This window comes from Naegleria fowleri (genome assembly GCF_008403515.1).
Source record: "Naegleria fowleri strain ATCC 30894 chromosome Unknown tig29, whole genome shotgun sequence".
Taxonomy (NCBI): Eukaryota; Heterolobosea; class Eutetramitea; order Acrasida; family Naegleriidae; genus Naegleria; species Naegleria fowleri.
Window position 1 is genome coordinate 306,322 of NW_025407961.1, and position 25,526 is coordinate 331,847.

Here is a 25,526-nt window from a genome sequence, read left to right on the forward strand (position 1 = left end):
GGAAAAAAGAACCGCCAAAATAAAATACAACAACCAATTCTAACTACAAAAAAATGTATTCACCTGGGCAAAGCGGAAATGAATTGTTAGTGGATCCACACTGCATCACATGGATAAAAGGTGTGATTCAAGACAAGTTGGCAAAATCAAAAGACATGTCTTTGAAATGGACATCGGAAAATCAAAAAACAGCAGCAGACTTTCTGTTGCATGAGGAACATCAAATTTTGTTTGCGTTTGTAAATAACAATCAGTACATCACAACAATGAATTTTGAGCAAGCAAAAAAGGGATCATGGGAATCGCTAATATTCTTTTTGAAAGATTCTTCGGAAGGAGAAAAGATCACTCTGGACAATATTGCGAGCGTCATGTCCTTTGGAATACTAACACAAGAGCTATTGGGTGATTTTTTGGTGTTAATGAAGAATTATTTTGCACCAGATCTTATTGAATGTAAAACGAACTGGCCTGAAAGTAAGTAATCGCAGTGTGTTGTACAATACATCGAGATTTAACATGATGGAAGGTCTTCAAAAGGATTTTCTCGCTCAACTTCATAAATTTATGGCCTATCTTACTGAAACATTTTATAGGTCGAAAGGTTCTACCGTTCTCTATGTACCCATCGAAGAAATTGATATTGAAAATGCTAGGAATCAAAAAGACCTTGTTCAAAGATTGGAGGCAGCACTGATGCATTGGACCACTCAAATCAAAGAAGTGGTCAGCGAAAAAGATTCTTATGGAGAGCACGGAGACAATGCAAGGCCATTGTCGGAAATTGAATACTGGCGCTCAAGAGCAGACGATTTGATAAATATCAAAAAACAAATCCAAAGAGAAGACGTTCAAAAAATAGTAACCGTTCTTTCGGGATCTTCCTATCTCACCACCTTCGAAAAACTTTCAACAGAAATACAAAAAGGATCTGATGAAGCTTTGGATAACTTGAAATTCTTGAGAGCACTGCAAGAGCCATGTGAAAGATTGGCCTCTTGTGAGCCATCACAAATAATAGATATTGTTCCCGAAATTTTGTGGACTGTACAATTAATTAATGCAAATTCGAACAGCTATAACACCTCCGAAAGAATTTCTGGGTTGTTAAAGAAGATTAGCAATGAAATTATTCACATATGTACAGGCAAAATATCGCTGACCAACATTTTTAATGGAAATGTGGAGAAGTGTATGGAAACATTGCATCAGAGCATCAGAGCTGGAGAGTTTTGGAAGAGATTATGTCTTGATGAGAGTGATGTAGAAGGATTTAATTATGACAAGAGTAGTGTTTTTTCGGAAATTGACGCTTTTGTTGTCCGATGTGGCGAATTATTAGAAGTGTGTGAAGCTCAATTACAATTTGGATGTTTTTCTGTGTCGACAGATAACAGTACCAATGGGCTCCCTAATTTTGGAGGAACCAGAGGACCAGAAATTACAAAAAGTCTCGTAGATATTAGAATATCTTTCCAAAAGTTAATTAACGACCTGAGCAATCTTAAATATCCAATACTCGATGTGAAATCTACCAATTGGCATGATGACTACAAAAAATTTAAGAATGGTATCAAGGATTTGGAAACGATGATGAACACCATAATTTCCAATGCATTCGAAACGGTAACGGACATACAAAATGGTATTGAATTGTTAGAAGCATTTTCTTATTTGGCAAAGAGAGAATCCATTCGAAGAAGTATTGATTCCAAAACTCAACTGATTTGTCTCAAATTCATCAAGGAATTGGAAGATGTTCAAAAGATTTTTGAGCTCAATAGAAAAAATCCACCAATACCATTTATTTATCCTTCGTACTCAGGGTCAGCACTCTGGGCAAAGAGATTACAAGACAGAATTAAGAGAGACAAGATGTTATTGGATCGTGCTCACTTTTTGACAAGAACAAAAGAGCACACGGAAGTGGACAAGAAATACCAACAAGTTTATTCAAACTTAGAAAAACACATACTTTCCATGTTTGAAGCATGGAGCCATTCATTTCAAGGTTCAGAATTACATTTAAAATTAGAAATACCTCTTTTAACCAAAAAAGATGGACTTTTATCCGTTAATTTTGATCCTAGTCTGTTAAACATTTTTGAAGAAGTGAAATATTGGCAAAGGTTCTCCAACTTTGATATCAATGCCCAAGCATTGGAGCTCTACTGCTATGCAGATAAGATGCGTCTGTACAGAGAGAACGTTATGCTTGTAGCGAGAGATTATAATAGCATTGTATCTTGTCTATCACAACAGGAAGCAAGGTTGTTTGTGAGATATATTAAAGAAATTGACAAGCAAATACTTCCTGGATTGCATACGTTAGGATGGACACTAAAGATGCACAACGAACATTTCATTTCGGAATCAAGAAAGAAATGTAAAGAAGTGAAGGATATCGTCACTGAATTTAAAACCAATGTCACTCAAATTTATCTCAATTGTAAGAAAATGGCTGATACTTTGCTGATCAAGATTGAAAATAAGAAAGTCTACGATGGTGAATCAAATGAATTTGAGAGAGAACAAGAGACTTATAGAAAAATTGTTAAGGAAGAACTGGTTCGATGTCATGAAAATATCGTTTCTAGAATGGTCAAGTTGTACAGCTATTTCAGTAATTCAGGAAATGATATTTATGACGAATGGTGGTCATTTGTGGATCATGTGGAAAGAAAAATTGATCAATCACTTCGGTTAACAGTGAAACGATCTTTGCAAAGACTTCTCAACTCGATTAATGGCATTGATTCAGATAAAACAACCGAAGGAAATGGAGGACTCAATAGAAATCCTCTCTTCTTGGTGAGAGTGGATTTGAAAGAGGAAAATGAAGATGAAGTGAATCCAGGTTTAACTCCAAATATTAAGGAACTCATGACAATGGTCACAGGTGTCAATGGAGAAACTACCAAAGTGGTTACCATTGTTCCTCGATTGAAGAATGTACTCAAGGGAATGTTGTTGGAACAAGTTCGTAAGGAAAGACCAGAAGATGACAAGATTGACCCACATTTATTCGTTCCTGAAGAAGGATCCACAAACTATTATGATAAGAACATTGAAATTGATCCAGATATCATCAAATCGATTGTCTCTATCATGGAAGGAATGGATGCAATTACCTCTCGAGTGACAGATAATCTCAACGAATGGAAAGATGCTTTCAAAATTATTTGGAGCGTTGATAAGGACAACTTTATCCGAAGATTTGGTATTCCTCATAATCGTACTGCTAAATCTTTTGAACAAGAAATTGAAAAGTATAAGCAATATCATCAAGACATTCAAAACAAAGATCCTACCATGTACATTGGTTATTTACAACTTGATTTTATGCCACTCAAACAGACCTTATTCATGGAATGTAATTTATGGCAATCCAAGTTACTTGATCTTCTTCATACCAACTCGAAGAAGGAGTTGGACAAGAATTATGAACTTTTCGAAAAGAATGGAAAGTTGTTAAGAGAAGAACCAAGAAATTTAGAAACTTTGGAAAAGAAAATGGAACTTGTTTCAAGAATGGAAACGGAATATCCAAAGAAGAAGGCTGGTTTTGCTCCATTGTACGATCAATATGAATTACTTCGAAATTATGATGTTAAAATTGATGAAAGTGAACAAGAGAATTTAGACATGCTCACAGAAAATAGTAATCGATTTGAAGAATTGATTGAAAAAGCTAAAGGAGAGCTTGAAAATCAAAAAGAAACATTCCGCATGAAATTGAGAGCAAATGTTGATATATTTGCAAACACTCTCTTACAACTTAAGGCCGAATTTGAAAACTCAGCTCCTTTTTCATCTCAATACACTTTCAAAGATGCAAAGGCAGTTCTCGATGCATTTAGAGATAAAGTGGAAATGAAAAAGAAAGAAGAAGAGAAACTCAAGAATGGATTAAGAATATTTAACATGCAGCCACAACAGTACAAGGAAATTAAGGATGTTTCCAAGAACATTGAATCTCTTGAAAAAGTATGGATCATTAAAAACGAATGGGACAAAACTTATGAGGAATGGAAAGTGATGCCTTTCACAAAATTGAACATTGAAGAAATGGAAAATGCTGCCTCTGCTTTAACTTCAAAATTAACAGCCATGGGACGAGAAGTTAAAGACTGGGGAGTGTATAACACCCTTGTGGACAAGTTAAAGTTGATCTCTAAAGTATTGCCATTGGTACAAGAACTAAAGAATCCAGCCATGCGAAGACGTCATTGGAATGAACTGAAAGATATCATCAAACAAGATTTTGAAGAAAACTCCAAAGATTTTAACTTTGAGAAAATTTTCAAGTTGAGCTTGGAGAATTATGTGGATGATATTTCAACCATTTCTCATAGAGCCAGCCAAGAATTACTAATTGAGAAGGAAATTAAGAAGATTAGTGATATTTGGTCCAACACCACTCTCGATATTGTACCATATAAGGAAATTTATTTCAAACTTCAATCTGTGGAGAATATTTATATGAATTTAGATGATAACGTTGCATCTCTAGGAAGTATGAAACTAAATCCATTCATTACTTCATTCCAAAGCGATGTAAAATTCTGGGAAGAAACACTCGCTAAAATTAATGAAGTCATTGATCTACTCATATTGGTGCAAAGACAATGGATTTATTTGCTAAACATTTTTGATGTTGAAGACATTCAAAAGCAATTACACAATGAGTTTGGAGTATTCAAGTCTGTCAATTCAAGTTGGAAGAATTTAATGAAGTCTCTCAGTGATAATAAGGGAATTGTTGCAATTGCCAAGAGAGATGGTATTAATATATTACTCACAGAAATGAATGCAAAATTAGAACAAATACAAAAACAACTCGATGGATACTTGGAATTGAAACGTCAAGAGTTCCCAAGATTCTATTTCTTGTCGGATGATGATCTCCTTCAAATTTTGGGTCAAAGCAAAGATCCAAATGCCATGCAAAGACATTTATCCAACCTTTTTGAAGGCATCAAATCTCTCAAAATTGAAAAATCAAGCGATTCTAGACAATTTGGATTTTTTGCTAAAAGCTTTATCAGCAAGGAAGGAGAACACATTGAGTTTAATCATCCAGTTCCATTAGAAGGCAATGTAGAAAAGTGGCTTTCTCAAATCGAGTCTTCCATGAAATCAACCATTAAGAGAGGAATTTTGAAATGTTACTCTGCTTTGAAAAATTATTCACAAGAATCTTCGAGAGAATCTTGGATTAAGGAATGGCCTGGACAATTGACTCATGTTGCCTCTCAATTATTTTGGACCAAAAAGATTTACAATGTACTTTCCAAACAAAAAGAACCAGCCAAGATTCTAAAAGAAATGAAAGTAAGAATTCGAGCCGAATGGTTAGAATACCTCAATAGTTACAGCTCTCTGAGTAGGGATATGAAAGGTCTCGATCGAATCAAAATTGTCTCATTAATGACTCTTGAAATTCATTCACGAGATGTGATTGATCGATTGATTCGAGCAAAAGTAACATGTACAGATGATTTTGAATGGCTGAAACAAATTCGTTATGAATGGGATGAAGAAAAAGATGGATGCATCATTTCACAAAACACCACGAACATTGACTATGGTTATGAATACATTGGAAATTGCAGTCGATTGGTCATTACACCTTTGACGGAGAGATGTTTCCTAGCTCTCACCACTGCACTTCAACTCAAGAAGGGTGGATGTGCCTCTGGTCCTGCAGGAACAGGTAAAAGTGAGACCATTAAGGATTTGGCAAAATCCGTTGGAAAACACACTCTCATTCTCAACTGTTCCGATCGTTTTGATTATCAATCGATTGGAAAAACTTTTTCAGGAATTGTTCAAAGTGGTTCATGGTCTTGTTTTGATGAATTCAATCGATTGGAATTGCATGTATTGAGTATTGTTGCTCAACAAATTCTTCAAATTTTGAATGCCGTATCGATGGGAGTGGATAGTTTCATTTTTGAAGGAAATGATATTCGAATGAATCCAACGTGTGGTATTTTTGTAACGATGAATCCAAACTATTTGGGTCGATCTCAACTTCCTGATAATTTGAAGGTACTCCTCAGACCAGTATCCATGATGGTACCTGATGCCTTACAAATTTGTGAAATCAAACTCTATTCACATGGTTTTAAAGAAACTCAATCACTTGCCAAAAAGATTATCACTGCTTACAATCTTCTCGATGAACAATTATCAAAACAGCCACATTATGACTTTGGTTTGAGAAGTATTTCATCCTTATTAAATGCAGCAGGAGAACTCAAAAGAAATCAAATAAGTGATGATGAAGAAATGATTGTCATGATGGCATGTAAGAGCATGAATCTACCAAAATTATTATCCAATGACATTCCAATCTTTGATTCAATTTTAAGAGATTTATTCTCAAATAAGGAATATTTGGAATCATCCAATCCACTCTCTGATGCGATTACTCAATCTTTAGTAGAGCAAAATTATCAAGTTTCAAACTATATCATGAACAAGTGTATTCAATTAGAGGAAACACTAGCAGAAAGACATGGTGTCATGCTCATTGGTGATACATGTTCAGGAAAGACAACCACTTGGAAGACTTTACAAACATCCATTCCAAAGGCATTTAAGGGTAATGAAATTAAAGAATATGTCATCAATCCCAAGTCTCTTAGCCATGATGAACTTTATGGAAATTATGACAATTTCAGAGATTGGAGAGATGGAGTATTCTCAACCATTCTGAGAGAAGTTGTTAAAGATACCAAAGAAAACAAACATCATTGGATTGTTTTTGATGGTCCTGTGGATACTCTTTGGGTTGAATCGATGAACACTCTACTTGATAACTCTAAAATGTTAACTTTAATTAGTGGTGATCGAATTGCTCTTTCTCCAAATGTTCGTCTGATTTTTGAGGTTTCAGATGTGAGTTATGCTTCACCAGCAACGATTAGTCGATGTGGAATGGTCTTCTTTAATGCCAATGAATTGGGTTGGCAATCCATTGTCAAGAGTTGGTTATATCAACGAAGAAGATATGAAGAAAAAATTGGTTATCCTTCTCCAGATACCATCACAGAATTTTTGAATGGACTTTTATTTGAAAAGAATTACATTCAAAGAACATTGGATGAGAAAAATCGTCAAACGGAATTCATTCATTTGTCGGACATTCATGCCGTCAAGTCTTTTTGTTCCATGTTTGATGCTCTTGCAACTGTTGAAAATGGTCTTGATCCAAATGATCACGAATTGTATTTAGATCTTATTAAGAAGTATCTTGTATTTTGTTTAATTTGGACGATTGGAGCTTCTGTGGATGATGAAGGAAGAAAGAGGATGGATATTATTTTCAGAGAATTTGATCCTCAATTTCCAAGTTCTGACACTGTCTATGAATACTTTATTGATACAAAGACCAAATTATGGAAACCATGGAATGAACGTGTGAATACATCATGGAAAATGCATCCGAATACTCCTTTCCACAAATTAATTGTTCCAACCATCGATACAGTCAGAAACTCATTCATGATTCATTCCTTATTGAAAGCCAATCAACAAGTGTTGATCACTGGAATGCCAGGTGTTGGAAAAACTCTTCAAATTCAAAACACACTCTCACAATTTGATGAACGACAATTTACCACTTGTCAAATTGCTTTTTGTGCTCGAACTCGATCATCCACACTCCAACAACTGGTCGAATCCAAAGTTGAAAAATCATTGGATACTTTTACACCCTATGCAGGAAAGACTATGATTCTCTTTGCAGATGATTTTAATACACCTGAAAAAGATGACTATGGTTCTCAACCACCATTAGAACTGATTCGTCAATATCTGGATCATGGTTTTTGGTATGACCGTACAAGGAATACCGTTAAAAAGTTGAAAAAAGTTCAAGTGTTGGCTGCCATGGGACCTGTGGGTGGAGGACGAACACAAATTTCCAATCGACTCTTATCAAGATTTAATGTACTCAATATTACAGCTCCAAGTGATTCTCAATTGAATCGAATTTATAGCACTCTCTTGAGTCAAAGATTAGAAAAATTGGAAGAAGTGAAAACATTGAGTGAAGAATTGACTCATGCTACGATTGGACTCTTCAAGTCAGTTTCAACCTATTTATTACCCACTCCAAAGAAAATTCATTATTCATTCAATCTTCGAGATTTATCAAAAGTATTCCAAGGTCTCATTCTTGCTGATCATGAATCCTTGGATAGCAAAGAACAAACTTTAAGACTTTGGGTTCATGAATGTTACCGAGTGTTCCATGATCGACTTTGTGAAGAAGAAGATCGAAAATGGTTCAGAGATAAGGTTGGAGAACAACTCTCAGATGTGTTTGGTTACAAATGGAAGCGTTTGTTTAGTGGAGTCTATGATGAAATTTTAAATTCTCTTCCCAACACTAGTGTTTCATTTGTATCGAATCATGGAGCCGTTGAATATTCAACCGCAACCACCACAACCGCAACCACCACAACACCATCATCATCATCACTTTCATCCTCTCTCATTTCTGCTCAAGACTTTCAAGACAGTGAGGGTATTTTCAAACCAACCTTGTTTGGAGAGATTTTAACATTTAGAGAAAAGACAAGTTATGTTGAAATGACTTCCATGGATGCTTTGAGAAAACAAATTAGTACAAATCTTGCTGAATACAATGAAAAGCCCAATCAAGTACCAATGAAGATGGTGTTATTTAATGATGCGATTGAACACTTGTGTCGACTTCATAGAATTTTAAAGCAACAACGAGGAAATGCTTTATTGATTGGAATTGGTGGAAGTGGAAGACAAAGTCTTACCAAATTGGTTTCCTACATGTTGGGTTACAAACTTGTGGAATTTGTTAACATGTCTTCTCTAAAAGAATTCCAAGAAAGTTTGAAAGACATTTATTGGGAAGCTGGTTTCAAGGGTAAAGAAATGGTCTTGTTATTCTCAGACTCTGAATCCACTGATCATGCCATTCTTGAGAACATGAATAGTATTTTAAGCACTGGAGAAGTTCCAAATCTATTCTCTGGAGAAGAAATTCAAAATATTTATGAAACTTGTAAAAAGGAAGCAATGATTCATGGAGGATGTAATGATCTCATTGAAGAAGTCTATCAATATTTTATTGAAAAAGTGAGAACTCTTCTTCATGTCGTTTCATGTATGAGTCCTATTGGTAAATTATTCAAGCAAAGAATTCGAATGTATCCAGCATTTATCAAATACTCTACATTGGATTGGTACAGTGATTGGCCAGAATCTGCTCTCCGACAAGTTGCAAATTCATTCCTTGCAGAAATTCCTTCACTCGACCAATTGGTCATTCAAAACAAGGAAGAATCTTTAGACGGAAAAAGACCATCCTCTCCATCGTTGAACAAACCACAACTGGAACAACAAAAAGCTCTATTAGACGCAATTTCTGAAGTGTTATTCAAAGTTCATTTCCATGCCAAGTCCACTTCAGAAAAGATGAAAATTGAAACACAACGTCAATTTTATGTGACTCCTTCTCATTACTTGAGTTTTGTCACTGATTTTTGTAATCTCTTAGAAGAAAAGAGAAGAGAATTTACAAAAGCTGTTGAAGACAATGAGAGAGGAGTTCGAACACTTGAAAATACCAATCAAGCGATCAAAAAGATGACCATTCAACTTGATAAACAACACAAAGAAGTAGATGAAAAGAAAAAGAAGTGTGATAACTTGATGGATCATATTGTAGGAAGACAAACGGAATGCAACAATATTAGAGGTCAAATTAGTGTTGAAAAATCTCAAATTGAAAGTGAAACAGAAAAAGCAAACAAACTCTCTGAACAAAGTCGAAAACAATTGAGTGAAGTTGAACCTCTTCTTGAAAGTGCAGAAGAAGCTCTCAAATCCATTCAAGCCAATGACATTTATGAAATTAAGAAGTACACAAATCCTCCACCTGAAGTGTTGAATGTCTTCAATGTCATTATGGTCATTTTAAAGAAATCAGAATCGAATTGGGAAGCCATCAAAAATCAAATGACAAATCCACTCAAATTTTTAAATTCTCTTGTGGAATATCCAAAGACTGAAATGACTGAACGATTATTGAACAGTATTCATAATGCCATTGAAAAGTATGAATTGAATAATCTTGAAAAGATTGAAGCAGTCTCAGGAGCTGTTGTAGGACTTGCAAAATGGGCAATTGCTATTGAAAGATATGGCCGTGTCTATTTGAATGTAAAACCAAAACGAGAAGCTCTTGAAAAAGCAGAAAAAGCAGCACAAGAATATCAATTGAAATTAGAAAAGACAACACTTGCTTTGAAAGAATTTGAAAAAGAACTTTCAGAATTAGGTAAACAATACGAAGTGACAAACACTGAAAAGAAATTGATTGAAAAACAACTCTATGAAACGGAGCGCAAATTAACACGTGCTAAAGAAATGACAAGTGCTTTAGGAAAGAGAAAAGGGAAGATGGCTCATGACCATTCAAAGATATAAGAATGCTCTTAAAAATTTAATTGGAGATGTGTTATTGACTTGTGCATTTACAAGCTATGCTGGTCCATTCACACCTTCTTACAGAAATGAACTTGTCTCTTTTTGGACCAAAGAAATTGTGGATCATAGTTTCTCTGTGAGTGCAGATTTTGCGATTGAAAAAGTACTTTCCAAATCCACCACAGTTCGTGATTGGAATACACATGGATTACCTGTAGATCAATTCTCCATTCAAAATGGTGTTCTTGTCATGACTGGAAGAAAACATTCCTTAATGATTGATCCTCAAGGACAAGCAAAGAATTGGATTAAAAAGTTGTATGAATATGACAAGATGAAAATAGAAAATGCAAAACTGTTTGTGAGTACAACTTTTAAAGATCCTAAAATGATGAAATTACTTGAAATTGCATTGAAAACTGGTACACCCATGTTAATTGAAGATATTTTAGAAGATATTGATCCTTCTCTGAATTGTATTATTAATCAATCCATTGAAACGAGATCTGGAAGAACATTTATTAGACTTGGTGAGAAATTGGTGGATTATCATCCAAACTTTAAATTATTCTTAACCACCAAATTATCCAATCCAAAATATTCTCCTGAAATTGCTTCTTCTTTATCTATTATTAACTTTTCAGTGACCAATCATGGATTAGAAGAACAATTACTTGCCATTTTAGTGAGAAAAGAAAAACCAGAATTAGAAGAACAAAAAACGAGTACCATGATCTCTGTAGCTAGTGCCAATAAGCAACTTGAAATGTTACAAAATGAAATTCTACAAGCATTGACAAGTGATCAAAGTGAAGAACTTTTAGAAAATGAAACTTTAATTTCCAATCTTCAACAATCGAAAAAGACAAGTGAAGAAGTGTCGAATCGACTTGAAATTTCACAAGAAAATGAAAAGAAAATTGATCATGCACGTAATCAATACAGAGAAGCAGCAACAAGAGCATCCATTTTGTATTTTGCTCTTATGGATTTGGGTGCTATTAATGTCATGTATCAACATTCCTTAGAATCCTATATTGAGTTATTTAAAAAGAGTATTGAAAATAGTCCAAAACCAAAAGGAAGATCAGATCAACAAATTCAACAACGTATTGAAATGTTGAATGAATTCCATACGTATGAATTTTACAAAAAGACATGTCAAGGACTCTTTGAGAAACACAAATTACTTTTTATTTTCCATTTATGTATCAAGTTATTGCAAAGTGAAGGAAAGTTGAATTCAGAAGAATATGACTTTTTTCTTGAAAGGACATTCCATTGAATCCACCACAATGATCATGAATTCTACTACTATAAGTACAACAACAACAACAACAACAATGGCTAACAACAACAGCTCTTCCTTGAATACCAACAACAACTTGAACAACTTGAACACCACCACCACCACCACCACCACTCTGACCAATCCATGTAAACATTGGTTACCTTCACATGCTTGGGAAGCCATTTCCAATCTTGACAAATTAGTTCCATTCTTCCATGGCATTGCAAGATCCTTTGAAGAAGAAAGTGAAGAATGGAGAGTGTGGTATCTCTCTGATCATCCAGAGAATGAACATTTACCATCGGAATGGCAAACCAAAATTGATGATTGGACCAAAATGCTCATTGTTCGATGTGTGAGACCTGATCGTCTCATTCACATGATCAAATCCTTTATTGTATTGAGAATGGGTTCAGACAAGTACATCAAACCACCTTCTCTCGATATTTCATCCATCTATGAACATGATTCAGATCCTTACACTCCTATTATTTTCATCCTTGCATCGAATGTGAATCCTCAAGAACAAATTACAAAATTAGCTCATGAAAAATCCATCAAATTGAATGTCTTTTCATTGGGAAGAGGTCAAGAACATTGTGTCGAAGATGCCATTTCAAAAGCAGTGAGGAATGGAGAATGGGTCTTTTTGGCAAATGGTCATTTGATTGTGAATTGGCTTTCAAAACTTGATGAACGTTTAGAGAGTCTTCTCAAGAGAGATGTTCAACAACAAGAAACTAATGATAATAATGGTACTATTATGACAACAAGTCATAGTAGTAGTAGTGCTGGTGGTAGTGGTACTGCTGGTAGTAGTAGTTCTAATAATAATAATAATAATAGAATTCATGTACATTCCAACTTTAGACTTTGGTTATCAAGTAAGCCACATCCTCAATTCCCAATTAGTCTTCTCCATCGATCTACCAAAGTGGTGAGTGAATCTCCAAGTGGAATTATTGGCAATATGACACGATTATTTAAATTAATTTCACCTCAACAATTTGCACAAGATGCATTCATGTTGAGTCCAGAGTATCGAAGAGTATTCTTTGCACTCACTTATTTCCATAGCATTCTAGTCGAGAGAGAAAAGTTTGGAAATTTGGGTTGGACTCGATCCTATGATTTTAATGATTCTGATTTTGAATCTGCTGTCAAGGTATTGAAGAATATGTTAAGTCATTCCATCATGAGTGGTGGTCAACAAGGTGGTGGTGGTCAACAAGGTGGTGGTTCAGCTGTGAATATTGCCACTACTACGACTACCAATATTGCCACTACCACTACAACACTCAACAAATCCAACTTTTCTTTTGAAGCATTCCGTTACATGATTGTGAATGTTTGTTATGGTGGACATGTCACCGATGAAGTGGATCGAAAATTGTTAGATGTCTACACACGACAATGTTTCAATGAATTACTGATGGATATGAATGATTATCCATTATCCATCACTGATGATCGATATCTAGTCCCTGGAAAGAGTATTCTCTCAAAATATTCCATCATGATGAATTCAGGAGGTCAATCTGCTGTTGGTAGTGCTCTCTCAAATTCTATTACATTTTCAGGAAATACAAAGAACAAGAACAATATTGGTAACAACAACAACATGAATAATACTCTAGATCCAACTCTTGATCATTCTGCCTATGTGAAATACATTCGTGAAGGTTTACCACAAAATGATTCTCCTGGAGCATTTGGACAGAATTCCAATGCAATCATTACCAGTCAAATTGAAAGAGCAAAATCTCTACTCGATGGACTATTGATCATGTCAACAACAACAACAACAAGTCATCTTTCAAGTAGTGGTGGTGGTGGTGGTGGTGTTGGTAGTAGTGTTGGAGGTGGTATTGGTGGTGGTGGTACGTCTTCTTTGAATATTATCCATGTTAATCATAAGATGAATACTATTACAACAACATCACTCTCTTCACAACCAGAGAAGGAACAACAAGTGATTCAAGGAATTCATGATCTTTTATGTCAAATTCCTGAAAATATTGATACTTCAAAGGTGATTCATACAGATCAACCATTAGTAATTGTTCTGTTACAAGAATGTGAAAGATACAATTCATTACTTTACCGTGTGAAAAGTCATTTATCACGTTTATGGATTGCACTCAAAGGAAGTTCAATCATGGATCAAGAATTAGAAGATTTATTCTCATGGATCAAGAAAGGAAAGGTTCCAATTCAATGGCTCTCAGTGTATCCATCCACTAAACCTCTCTCCTCATGGATTTATGATTTATGCAAGAGAGTCGAGTTCTTTACTAATTGGGCAATCTCCAATCAAGAACCAAATATCTTTTGGCTCTCTGCATTCACTCATCCAGTTGGTTTCTTGACAGCTGTGAAACAAATTGCTGCTCGACGATACAATGACGTGGACAAATCAATTGACAAACTGGACTTTGAATATCAATTTATTTCTAAAGATGTTGTGGTTCATAACGAGAGTGCAAAGGAAGGTGTTTATGTGTATGGACTTTGGTTAGAAGGTGCGGGATGGGAATTCACATCGAACAGTCTGGTCGAACAAAAACCTCATCAACTACGTTGTGAACTACCAGTGTTGCAATTAAGGGCTGTCCCTCAGGATGAACTTAAAAAGTATTCGAATCCTAATGCCTATTATAAGGCTCCACTCTACTATTGTCCAGTGAGAGGTGGTGGTGGTGGTCCAATTACCTATATTGATTTAAAGATCAAACAGCAATGTGTACCACTCACTTCTCCAGTATTTATTAATGCTCAACTGGCAGATGAAAAGCAGTACGACAAGTCTAATCCATTGGGCAATTTGTTGACTTTGTCAGATCATTTCACCAAGAGAGGAACTGCCCTTATTCTACAAGATTAATAAATCATCATTTGGAATGTTTTTAAAATACACACAGCCAGATAGAAGATACCCCAATCAAGGATGGCAGCTGAATCTTGAGGCCACAACGAATGACAATGCTCATTCAAGGATGGCAGCTGAATCTTGGCAAAGTAAGGCTTGATAAAAACAATGCATTTAAGGTGGTAATGGTTTTTATATACAAATACAACTGTGTTGAACTCCCATTACAAGTATTAACGTCTAGGTGATTGTCTTACAAACTCAATGTTTCGACTTTGACCAGGTGATGTCGATCCAAGTCGTGGGGAAGTACTATACAGACCTCTGTTCGTTTGATAAGGATCAATTTGGCTCAATCTCTCAGCAAAGCTTGATCCCATCAAGTGATTGTTTGTTGGCAGTGATGAAGAAAGTCCGCTCAATTGAGAATGATCAGAAGCTCCTGGAATTGGTATTCCATAGGAATGTGGAATAGCTTTTGAAGGAGAAAAACTTGGTTTTCTTGGTGAAATGTATGGCTCAATATTGCCGACACTGTTTCCCCTTGGAGTAAGACCTGACCCTCTCAATGGACTTGTCACAGGAGGTTGACTGAGATTAAGTTGTGAAACAATTTCTGGAGGTTGACTGGAAGGTGGAAGAGAATGCGATCTTCTACTTCTCTCAACATCATTCACTAATGGTAATGATTTGTTTTTGATGGTTTGGTTGAATTCTCTTTCTGATGAAATTTCCAAATCAAATTCATCTTTTAACTTTTGAGATTCAATTTCTTTTCTCTTCTCCTTTTCTCTAAGAATCTTTTGTTCTAGAATAAAGTTTTCACTTTCTAATCTCGAATATTCCTTTAACAAGGCAAGATTCTTTTGTCTATACTTTTCAGAGTCATGAGCCAATCTTCGTTGTTCTCTATTCAATATCTCTACTTGTTCTATTAGTTTCTGAACAACATCCTTGTTGGATTGATCTGTTTTGATATTTTGTAAAATAGTTTGAACACCACTCAAAACTTCACTTCTTTCCTTTTCAATTTGTTTTTCAATTTGACTTATGTGTGAAATTCAAAGGTGAACATCAAATGTATGTGAAAAAGAATTATGAGCGATGCTACTGGTACTACTATAATACTACTTACTATTTCTCGGCTAATACATCTTCTAATTGCTTTCTTAATTTTGTTACAATATATTCCTTATCTTGTTTCAATTGATTTTCGATAAATGTTTTTTCTTGCTGGAGTTTCTCTAACTGCTTTTGGAGAGTGTTTGTGAGTAACTCTTCTTCCTCTTCAACTTGTTGTGCCAAAGTTTCCTTTTCCTTTTTCAAGCGATTCAATTTTTTCATTAATTTGTTTGTTATCAATTCTTCCTCTTCTTCCACTTGCAATTGCTTTAAAAAGATATTTTAAACAAAGGAGATAATGTTCACAATCATGTGTGGATCATCATCATCATTATAATTTTTTATAAATCATTTTATGATGAAATGTTGAATTCAACAACAGTATTGTACGTACAATGTTCGCATTGGCATTCTGTAACTTCTCAATTTTTGCTTTAAGCTTTATATTTTCATTTTCTAAATCTTTCACTCTTTGTTTCAAAACATCAACCTCGGAAGGTGAAGAGGATGTTGTTGGTTGGTTGTTGCTGCTCATCGTGTGTCTATGTTGAGGAGTATAAAAGGCTGTTGTTGTTCTCAGCCTGATGCTACAACTATTAATGATGATTAAGTGGTTGGTTGGTTGGTTGGTTGGTTGGTTGTTGGTTGGATGAAATACTCTTGATCAATCTCTCTCGGAGTTTGTTGCGGTTAATGTGCTTCCAAATTCACCACGAATGTGCCTTTTGGCGATTTTTTTCTTTTTAAAAAATTGTGTTGATCAAAAGGAATGAAATTTACAACGCACCAATTTTTTCCATTTCAAAATACGTGAGCTTCATGAACTGAATCTGTGTTTGCACGCAGACAAATATCAAACATTTGAAATTCAACAGTGGGTGAGCTTCTTGAACTGATAAATGCAACGTTGAAATTCAATTGAATTGCCTTCTTCTCCTCAAGAAGAGAAAAAAAATGGCGAAAGAACATCTCACCACGACTTCACCCAATCTCAATTCTTCATTGTCCTCTACCTCAACGACGTCATTAACCAATCATGTTACATCCAATCAAAGTGGAATCCATTATAATACCAACATCAATACCACCTCTATCTTTTCCGATCCGATCAATTCCAATCTTCAAACCACCACCACCAACAACAACAACAACACTGTTATTCCAGCTGATACCTCTAGGGTCGACACAACTCATGCCAACAACAATCGTACCGAGCATTCATCATCACCGAACTTAATGTCCTCTCATCAACAACAAGAATTAGAGGATCAATCTCTTAAATATATTTCATGTCTCATTGCAAGTGTATTACTCTTATTCATGATCATTTATATTCCATCTTATTATCGGTTAGATATTATTTATATTCTATTACCTATTTTGACACTCACTCTTCCCATTTTGTTATATGAAATTTACAGAAAACTAAAATCCATGTATTTGGAACATGTGTACGAACATTATTCCTCTCTTTCAATTGTTTATTTGTTTTTATTTACATTTACATGTGTGGTCATGATTAGTAGTTTATTATTTTTCACTTTTGAAACTTTGGAACATTCTTATTATGATCAAAGAGAAGAATTTAATACGAATACAGTTCTCATACAAGATTTACAACAGGAAATATTAATGTCTTGCAGTACTGTCTCCTCTGTATGTTGCGAACATGAAATGATTTCATACATTACAGATCATATTCAATCCATTTATCGAATGGGTGTATCTGTTGATGCAAAGACAAACTTGAGAAAGAAATTTGTGATTGAACAAGTGTTATCTGTATTAAGGAGACATCGAGGATTTGAGAGATTTATTAAAACTTTGAATCAGGATGATACTAGTACTCACAATAATACTCATTCGAATGGTTTGAACAAAAACAACAATAGCAGTAGTAGTACTACTCTCTCTGATACTACGACCACGACCACCTCTGATACTCTTACTGCCATTACTACTACTACTACTACTACGACTGATACAAAAAATGATCATAATGATGGTACTAATAATCATCATGTCGTTCTTGTTGTCAATGGAGATGGAACAATGGTGAACTCTCAGAATCATCAACACCTCTCATCCAATGCTTTACCTATTTCAAATACTGCTGCTATCACCACTAACAGTAATACTACGACCACTCCATCATTACCAGTGATCACACATTGTTACAGATACAAGTACACTCATTTCAAACCAATGAATATTCAAAAGTACATCAAATCCTATGATTGGCATGATCGAGTGCAAACTTTCTTTAAGAGAGTGACGAAGGGATTTGGATTGACACACGACTAACAACAAAAACACTCATATTCATGACACTACTCGCTGAGAGATGCATCAGAGATGAATAAGGTGAATAAGGACATTGGAAGGACGTGATTGAGAGGTTTGTTTGGCCAAAAACTCTAAAGGTTGCTTTCGTGCATTCTCCAAAAAAAAACCAAAACCAACCGAGTTGAGCCTTACTCACAAAGTTTTGATCGAGAATTTCCAAATAAAGACCATTAGAAAAAAATGTGTAAGTATCAATCATGATGTCTAGTGGCTCAGTGAACGTGTCATCTCTCTATCTCGGTGTGGGCTTGACGTAATTGTTGTCCGGTCCAACCTCCTTCGCACTCTTTTAATCTTCTCATCACTGCCAAACATTTGATGATTTCTATCCTTCGTTTTGGTACATACACACCATTGGATCTCTCAATCATCATATTGATCCAACAAACAATACACAACACTCATCACCATTATTTCCTATTCATGGATTCCATGGATCCCATCATCATTCTTATTCATACGGATCATCATTAAATAGCATCCTTTCTCTCAACTCTCCTCTTTGGATCACAATCACAACCACAAAACATTCCTTCTCGTAACCGAAGTCAAAGTGGTGCTAGTGGTGGTGGCTCTCCATCCTCCTCCTCCTCATTATTATTAACATCATCAACACCACCACACACATCATCACTCCATTCCTCTTCTACTGCACCTACACTCCCTTTCACCACCATCTTGCTAGCCTCATCACCACCACCACCATTTAAATCTCACGGAGTTTTCCCTCCAACAACAACAACAACCGCCACCAGCAACACTACGACCAGTAATCCCTCCTCCAACTCCTCCAATAACAACAACAACATGGCCTCCTCCTCCTCCTCCTCATCAACACCAACCACACCCAATGCCACCACTCCTCCTCTCATTCTCACCTTTTCTCCACCACTCTCAAATAAACAATGGATTGGTCGAGAAGTAGAACTCTCTCAATACATTTTCAAACTCTCTCATAATCCACTCTCTTTCCGAATGGATGATCATTTCATTCAAGAAATGGAAATGCAACGACATGAACGAAGTGGACTCATTCATCCACAACATCCCTATCACTTTGATCAATATTATTCATTATCACAAGTGAATACATTGAGAATGTATGATATTAATCTCAATTCCATGTATTCTATTCTTGTTCCCAAATATGTAGATGATATTACCTTTTGGAAGAGTTACTTTTATTGTATTCATCGAATTCTATATACAGATTGTATTGAAGAATTAGACGAAGAGATTTGTGAGTTATATAACAAGAGAAGAAGACAACAAATGGAGAGAGAACTTGAATTACAAGAATATTGTAATGCCATTGAAAGTGATTGTAAATATATTTTAACTTTAATTGAAATTGAAAATGAAAATGTACATAGAATTTTGAAAAAGGAACAAGAATTAGCAAATCGAGTCATTGAAGAAATCGATCGACAAGAAGGAAGATCTACCACCATCATGAATGAAACAACGAGTGATCCATCCTCTCATTCGATCAGATCTGAGATGAGTGGTGTTGATGTCAATAATGGTGGTGTTACTAGTGATCATGACACGAATACTCATGAGAGAGTGGAATGCACTCAGGACGAACATACAAACAAAGAAGCATCAGCAACTAGTGATCAACCTAAAGGTGATACTCCACTCATTGCTGAGATGAAGACAAGTGAAGAGAGTTCTATGAATACTACAAATACGACAACTATTTTGAATGAAAACAATACCAATTCCACACAATCACCATCCTCACCTTCCACCGAACAAAAAACAAATCATCAAAAAATTGAAGAGAAAATTAGAGAAGTGATTGAAATCAAAAAGAAATTATCTCTTTTATCCAGTGAAGTGATTACCAATGAAACATTGATTGAAAGAATTGCACAATGTAATCATTGTTTCATGACTACATTCACAGAATATACAAGATATAAGGATTTGTTAAAAGAATTACCAGATTCACATCCACTGTATGGAACAAGTGTTGGAGGAAAATTGAATATTTGTTCTCACTCTTCATTTTCACCTTTATTGTTAAAGACCAATAGAACACATCCAATTACAACTGAATTTCAAAGGAAAAAGATTGTATCGATATTACCTGCTCGATTTCATTTAAGTAATTGGGTGTTGTTGTATAGCACTTTGGAACATGGAATTTCATTAAGAACTTTATATAGAAATACTCAAAATGTTGATCAATCTATTTTAATCATCAAGACCATGGATGGACAAGTATTGGGTGCATTCAATCCAGTACCATTGAATGAATTTGGAAATAAGTATTATGGAAGGTGAGTGTTTCAATTGAAAATTCACTGTGCAATAATGGTTGTCTATGATTATTGACAGTGGTGAGATTTTTCTCTATTCTTTCAAAAATAATACTACTCTGAGAGTGTTTCGATGGTCTAAATTGAACGAATTCTTTATGAGATCGAATGATTTCATGATATGTTATGGAGGTGATGAGGTTGGAAGATCTGCTCTCATGATTCACGAAGACTTGACGACTGGAAGCACAAATATATGTTTGACTTTTGATAACATGGAAGATGGTCCATTATTGGAAAAAGTGAACAAGGAATCCAACAACTCGGAATCAAAACCAGGAATGGTTCGCTCTCAATCCATCACAACCTTTAGTACGGAAGTTGAGTTTGAAATTTATGCTTTGGAGATTTGGGGCTTTGAGGAGCATACCAAGAAAGCATCAACGAAAAAAGTCAGCTCAGCAAAATCTTCATTCATTGATTATACTCAATATTAAATGTTAAATGTTGTGTATCATGTGTGTGTGTTTTATAGTTGTTGTCAAGAATTGAATTTTATTTCTTAGAGTGATTAAAGAGCTCAGATGAACTTGGTTACACAATTTGTAGTTGTTTGATTGCAGCAAAACTTTCACTGCCTGATTTTTCAGTAGCATTGATAATCTTCTTGGCATTCTCTTTGTGCTCTGCTGCTTTCTGCAAGGTAAAGACAGATAAATTGAAAAGAGTGTTTCGTTGTTCAATTTGCTCTTGTTCTTCTCGTTGCATTTCTTCTTCTAATTGGGCAATTAATAATTCAGTATTTTCAAACTCTTGTTTCCATCGATTCTTCTCAGAATGTATTTGTACAGATTGATCTTCAATAGTCTTAATCCTTCGATCATATTCAAATAATTCTTCTTGATGTTGTTGTTTGATTTGAACGAGGAGCGACTCTAAATTATTAAATGAATTCGTCTCTTGTGTTAAACTTTCTTTCACATCCTGCAAATGTTCATTCAGTACTTGAATCATTTCATCTTTTTGTGCCAATGTTTCATTCAATTGTTGAATTTGAGATTGAAGAGTAGTGAATTGTTGTTTCAGAATGGTCTTCTTTTGTTTTGAATCATCAATTCTCCATTTTGCATTATTCGATGCCAATGATAAAAGTCTCAAATTAGGATCAATTTTGAGTACAATGGAATTGTATTGAGAAGTGAGTGTAGTGATCTGTTCATTGCATTGTGATAAATGTCGTTGTGCATTCTCTACTTGATTTCTTGTGTAATCAGTTCGTTTGAGAATTCTCTCTTCTTCCTCTTCATAGAGACTCTTCTCTCTGTAGAGTGCTTGTGCTTCGAGTGGAGTAATTTCTTGATGTTCGAGTTGTCTTGCACAAACTTCATTATCTCTCTTTTTAGAGTCAATTTGTTGATTGGTGGATACAATTTTAGCTTTTGTAATTTCTCTGAAATGTAAAAGTGAATTCAATTTCTCTTCATTGCTTCGACTTGATTCATTTAAATTTAAAAATTGAGATTCTAAAACAATTCTCTTTTCTTCTAATTCATGAAATGGATCTTGTCTTGTATTGAAATAATTCAATCGATTCTTGATACTCTCATGAAGATTCTTTAATTGTGTTAAATTCTCTCTTGATCTTGTACAATCCATATTAAATTTGTTTCTCCAATCATTGACAAGTCTGTCCATTTCTCTTTGATTATTCTCAAGAAATGGAGCATAGAGATCACTCAAAAAGGAGAAGAAGATGGAAACTTCTTGTAATTCTAAATCTCTTTCAATGAAATCTCGTTCTCTACTATACTTGACAAGTCCAGTCAAATAATAAAGTACTTGAATCATGGTTTGCCAATTTCTACTCGATTGAGGTGTAATTGTAAAATGTCTCTTATTCAATGAGATTGGAAGTTTAAAGAAATCGACAAGTTCAATAATTAAATCTTCATCAAGACCAGAAATGGAAGGAGGTTTGTTGTTAATAGTAGTCATCGTAGTAATCGTAGAACTACTAGATTGAACACTTGGATGGTTCATTCCATTCATCATGGATGCATTCATGGATAGAGAATTGAGGTGATTCATTGTCCTTCTTCTTGCATCCATTGTATTTCCAGATGAATTATTCTTCTTTTCCATTTCTCTCACTTCACTTGGTGTTGGAACAATCACACAAATATTTCGATCCAAATGAGTGAATAAATAATTCAAAAAATATCGAAGTTTGGAAGAGTCTCCTTCACGGAAGGTTTTTGGAGTCATTTCAATGGAAATATTTTCTTGAGAGAAGAATTCATAGAGAGCATTCAACATGTATTGAATGTTATTCGAATTGGGAGTTGTAGAGGAAGTCGTATTCAGAGAGGAAGAAGAAGTTTTGGAATTCTTGAGAGTTTGAGTTTGTTTCATAATCATGGATTCTCGGGGAGGTTTCGAGGTGGAGAGTAAATTGTTGTTATTGGTAGTAGTAGTAGAAGTGGCAGTAGAAGTGGCAGTAGTAGAGAGGTGATTTCCTAATGAATGAGAAGAGTTGAGTATGGAATGAGAGTTGTTCATTGTTGTTGTGTTATTCATTATTGACAAGTTGGATTTAAGAGGAGCAGATCCACCATGATGATGCATACCCGTATGGATCGAGCCTGTCCCTGAGGTGTTGGTAATATCACGAAGAGCACTTCGTTTCGAGAAGGACATTTTTTTTTTGAAATATTTGAAACTTGTAACGAAAATAATTGGCGCGAATTCATTTTATAAAATTTGGCGGGCGTTCAACACCAAGTAAGATGGAATGACAGCGAAGAGTTCATCCAAACTATCTCCACCATCACCACCTCCACCACCACTGCTGTTCCAATGAAAGTATGTGGTTGTTGTGGTTGGATGAATATTCACACCACTATTAATCACTTGAGAATTCCAAAGGATATTTCCATTCTTTGGATCCATCTTTGTAAGAGGAGCATATCGATTCGATTTTAAATATTCCACACAACACAATTCTTGTCTAGCAATAGAATTTGTTAAGAAATCTTCAAGTTGATTCAATTCTTGTTCTAATTGTTCTAAAAGATGAAACGATTGATATTTGGGAAGAGTTGAATGCAACAATTCAGAAGAAGAAGAAGTAGTAGTATTGAGATCACTCATCATGGATGCTTGTGGTGGTGATGATGATGTTGTTACTCCCAATATGGATGAGTCATGATTCTTGTTGTTCAATTTCATTAATTTGTTCCATCGAAATTGTAATTGATAAAGCTGAGTATTATTATGATTATACATGTTCTTGTCGTTGATTTGATTGTTACTACTATTACTATTTCGAATATTACTTTGACTACTAGTACTTTGACTACTATTACTATTTCGAATATTACTTTGACTAGTATTACTATTTCGAATATTACTTTGACTACTATTACTATTTCGACTACTATTTCGAATATTACTTTCACAATATAATCTAATTTTAGCACCTATGGCCAATAGTTCATTACATTTATCTTGCAAAATGTCACTCACTTGTCTGTATTCATGATTGGATGTTTTAATAATTAAACATGTTAAATTCAATAATAAATCTATTAAATAAGCAATCTGTTGAGCATGTTCAATTAATTGACACACTTTCATTAGAGTATTGTATTCCTGTTGAAAGGATTGAAACAAGACATTGGTTGATTGTTGAGAATGTTCAGCAGTTGTAATGCAACAAGATCTTGTTTGATGATAATTTCGATGATGTTTCTTCTTCAAGTAATTACTGGAACATTCAGACTTGAATTGTTGTCGTAATTGAGATAAATGTTGAGAAGTTGTTTCTAAAAAGTGAGAGAGAATATTTTCATCGAATTCTTGTTTGAGAGATTGTTGAAGATTTGTTTGTTTGAATGCAAAGAATAGTGTTAAATATTGTTCTTGATAAATTTCTTTCCAATTCATTTCAATAACAATTTGTAAAAGTTGATGATAGAGAGTAGTGAGAGGATTTGTCTCAGAGGATTGATGTATGATAGGATCATTGACACTAGTTGTGGTTGTATTATTTCTATAAATAGTATTATTCATATTTCTATAAATAGGATCACTGTCATCAAATGATGATGGTTTCATATCAACATGAGGTGTAGTATTCATAGGTTCTACAATTAGAGTATTTAATAATACATTTAATAATTCCATTTGATTTTCAATTTGTGCATTTCTTTTTCCATTAAAATATAATATTTGTAAATATTTTACATTTCCAAATATAAAATTTAAAAGGACAATACTCTCAATGAAATGAGAATCAAGTAATATTTCACCATGACTTTCCCCTAAATAACATGAGGTATGATAATAATTTTCATAAATTAATTTCATTAATTGAATGATTCGATTCAAGGATTGAATGTATTTCACAACACCAGAAACAACATTCTTCTGATCACCACCATTCATATCACCATTCATATCACCATTCATACTACTACTACTACTCATAGGATGATAAATATTATTGACAATAAATTGATTAAGACAAAGTGTTGGTACAATGACATAACGATTCATGAATGATTTGAGAGATTGATAAAGAATGGAGAGAGTGTTGTTGTTGGTTTTTGGATCCTTCTTGTTGTGATTCACAAGCAGTTTGTGTGTCTCATGAGTGTTGAGTGCTTGTTGTGGATCAACAAGATGAGATGGATGAGGTTGTAATGTTGATCGTGTTGTTGTTGATGGTGATCGTGTTGATGGTGATGGTGATGGTAGAGAGAGCTGATCACTACTACTACTACTCGTACGACTAGGGTCACCATGATGACCACCACCACATTGACCACCACCACCATGATGATTCGATCGGAACCTTGTTGTCATCACATGGTCGTTCTTCTTCTTGCCATTTTCATTCTCTATCATGGATATGGGATCATTCTTAAATGTGGGTGGTTGTTGTTGAGGTTGAGGTCGACATGGTCGTCGAGAGGGAGTCATCACACAGCTGCAATGTCGATGATGATGATAATATGATAATATTTTTTGAAATTATAATTTTTTTTTGAATGAGAGGACAGTTCTCCTTCTAACAATTGGAATCCTTCACTACTTCTCAAAGAGGGTTCGAATTGGACTTCATGATTCGACTGCATACAGTATAGAG

General features: G+C 34.8%; 7 protein-coding genes across 7 annotated transcripts; 4 read left to right on the forward strand and 3 right to left on the reverse strand.

Moving 5' to 3' along the window:
- Positions 1-53: 53 nt before the first annotated feature.
- FDP41_002371 (uncharacterized protein) lies at positions 54-11,767 on the forward strand (the record flags this gene model as incomplete). Its single annotated transcript, XM_044705558.1, has 3 exons — positions 54-477; positions 605-10,347; positions 10,439-11,767. 3 exons carry the CDS (start codon positions 54-56, stop codon positions 11,765-11,767), a joined length of 11,496 nt encoding a protein of 3,831 aa, XP_044563264.1.
- A 58-nt stretch (positions 11,768-11,825) lies between these two features.
- On the forward strand, positions 11,826-14,657 carry FDP41_002372 (uncharacterized protein; the record flags this gene model as incomplete). Its single annotated transcript, XM_044705559.1, has 1 exon — positions 11,826-14,657. One exon carries the CDS (start codon positions 11,826-11,828, stop codon positions 14,655-14,657), a length of 2,832 nt encoding a protein of 943 aa, XP_044563265.1.
- A 218-nt stretch (positions 14,658-14,875) lies between these two features.
- FDP41_002373 (uncharacterized protein) lies at positions 14,876-16,299 on the reverse strand (the record flags this gene model as incomplete). The annotated part of the gene is made up of 3 exons (XM_044705560.1): positions 14,876-15,689; positions 15,778-16,031; positions 16,159-16,299. 3 exons carry the CDS (start codon positions 16,297-16,299, stop codon positions 14,876-14,878), a joined length of 1,209 nt encoding a protein of 402 aa, XP_044563266.1.
- A 419-nt stretch (positions 16,300-16,718) lies between these two features.
- FDP41_002374 (uncharacterized protein) lies at positions 16,719-18,068 on the forward strand (the record flags this gene model as incomplete). Its single annotated transcript, XM_044705561.1, has 1 exon — positions 16,719-18,068. The coding sequence occupies one exon, from the start codon at positions 16,719-16,721 to the stop codon at positions 18,066-18,068; it is 1,350 nt and encodes a 449-aa protein (XP_044563267.1).
- A 222-nt stretch (positions 18,069-18,290) lies between these two features.
- On the forward strand, positions 18,291-20,874 carry FDP41_002375 (uncharacterized protein; the record flags this gene model as incomplete). Its single annotated transcript, XM_044705562.1, has 3 exons — positions 18,291-18,294; positions 18,589-20,398; positions 20,457-20,874. 3 exons carry the CDS (start codon positions 18,291-18,293, stop codon positions 20,872-20,874), a joined length of 2,232 nt encoding a protein of 743 aa, XP_044563268.1.
- A 97-nt stretch (positions 20,875-20,971) lies between these two features.
- On the reverse strand, positions 20,972-23,074 carry FDP41_002376 (uncharacterized protein; the record flags this gene model as incomplete). The annotated part of the gene is made up of 1 exon (XM_044705563.1): positions 20,972-23,074. One exon carries the CDS (start codon positions 23,072-23,074, stop codon positions 20,972-20,974), a length of 2,103 nt encoding a protein of 700 aa, XP_044563269.1.
- Positions 23,075-23,128: 54 nt separating this feature from the next.
- Positions 23,129-25,360, reverse strand: FDP41_002377 (uncharacterized protein; the record flags this gene model as incomplete). The annotated part of the gene is made up of 1 exon (XM_044705564.1): positions 23,129-25,360. One exon carries the CDS (start codon positions 25,358-25,360, stop codon positions 23,129-23,131), a length of 2,232 nt encoding a protein of 743 aa, XP_044563270.1.
- Positions 25,361-25,526: the final 166 nt, after the last annotated feature.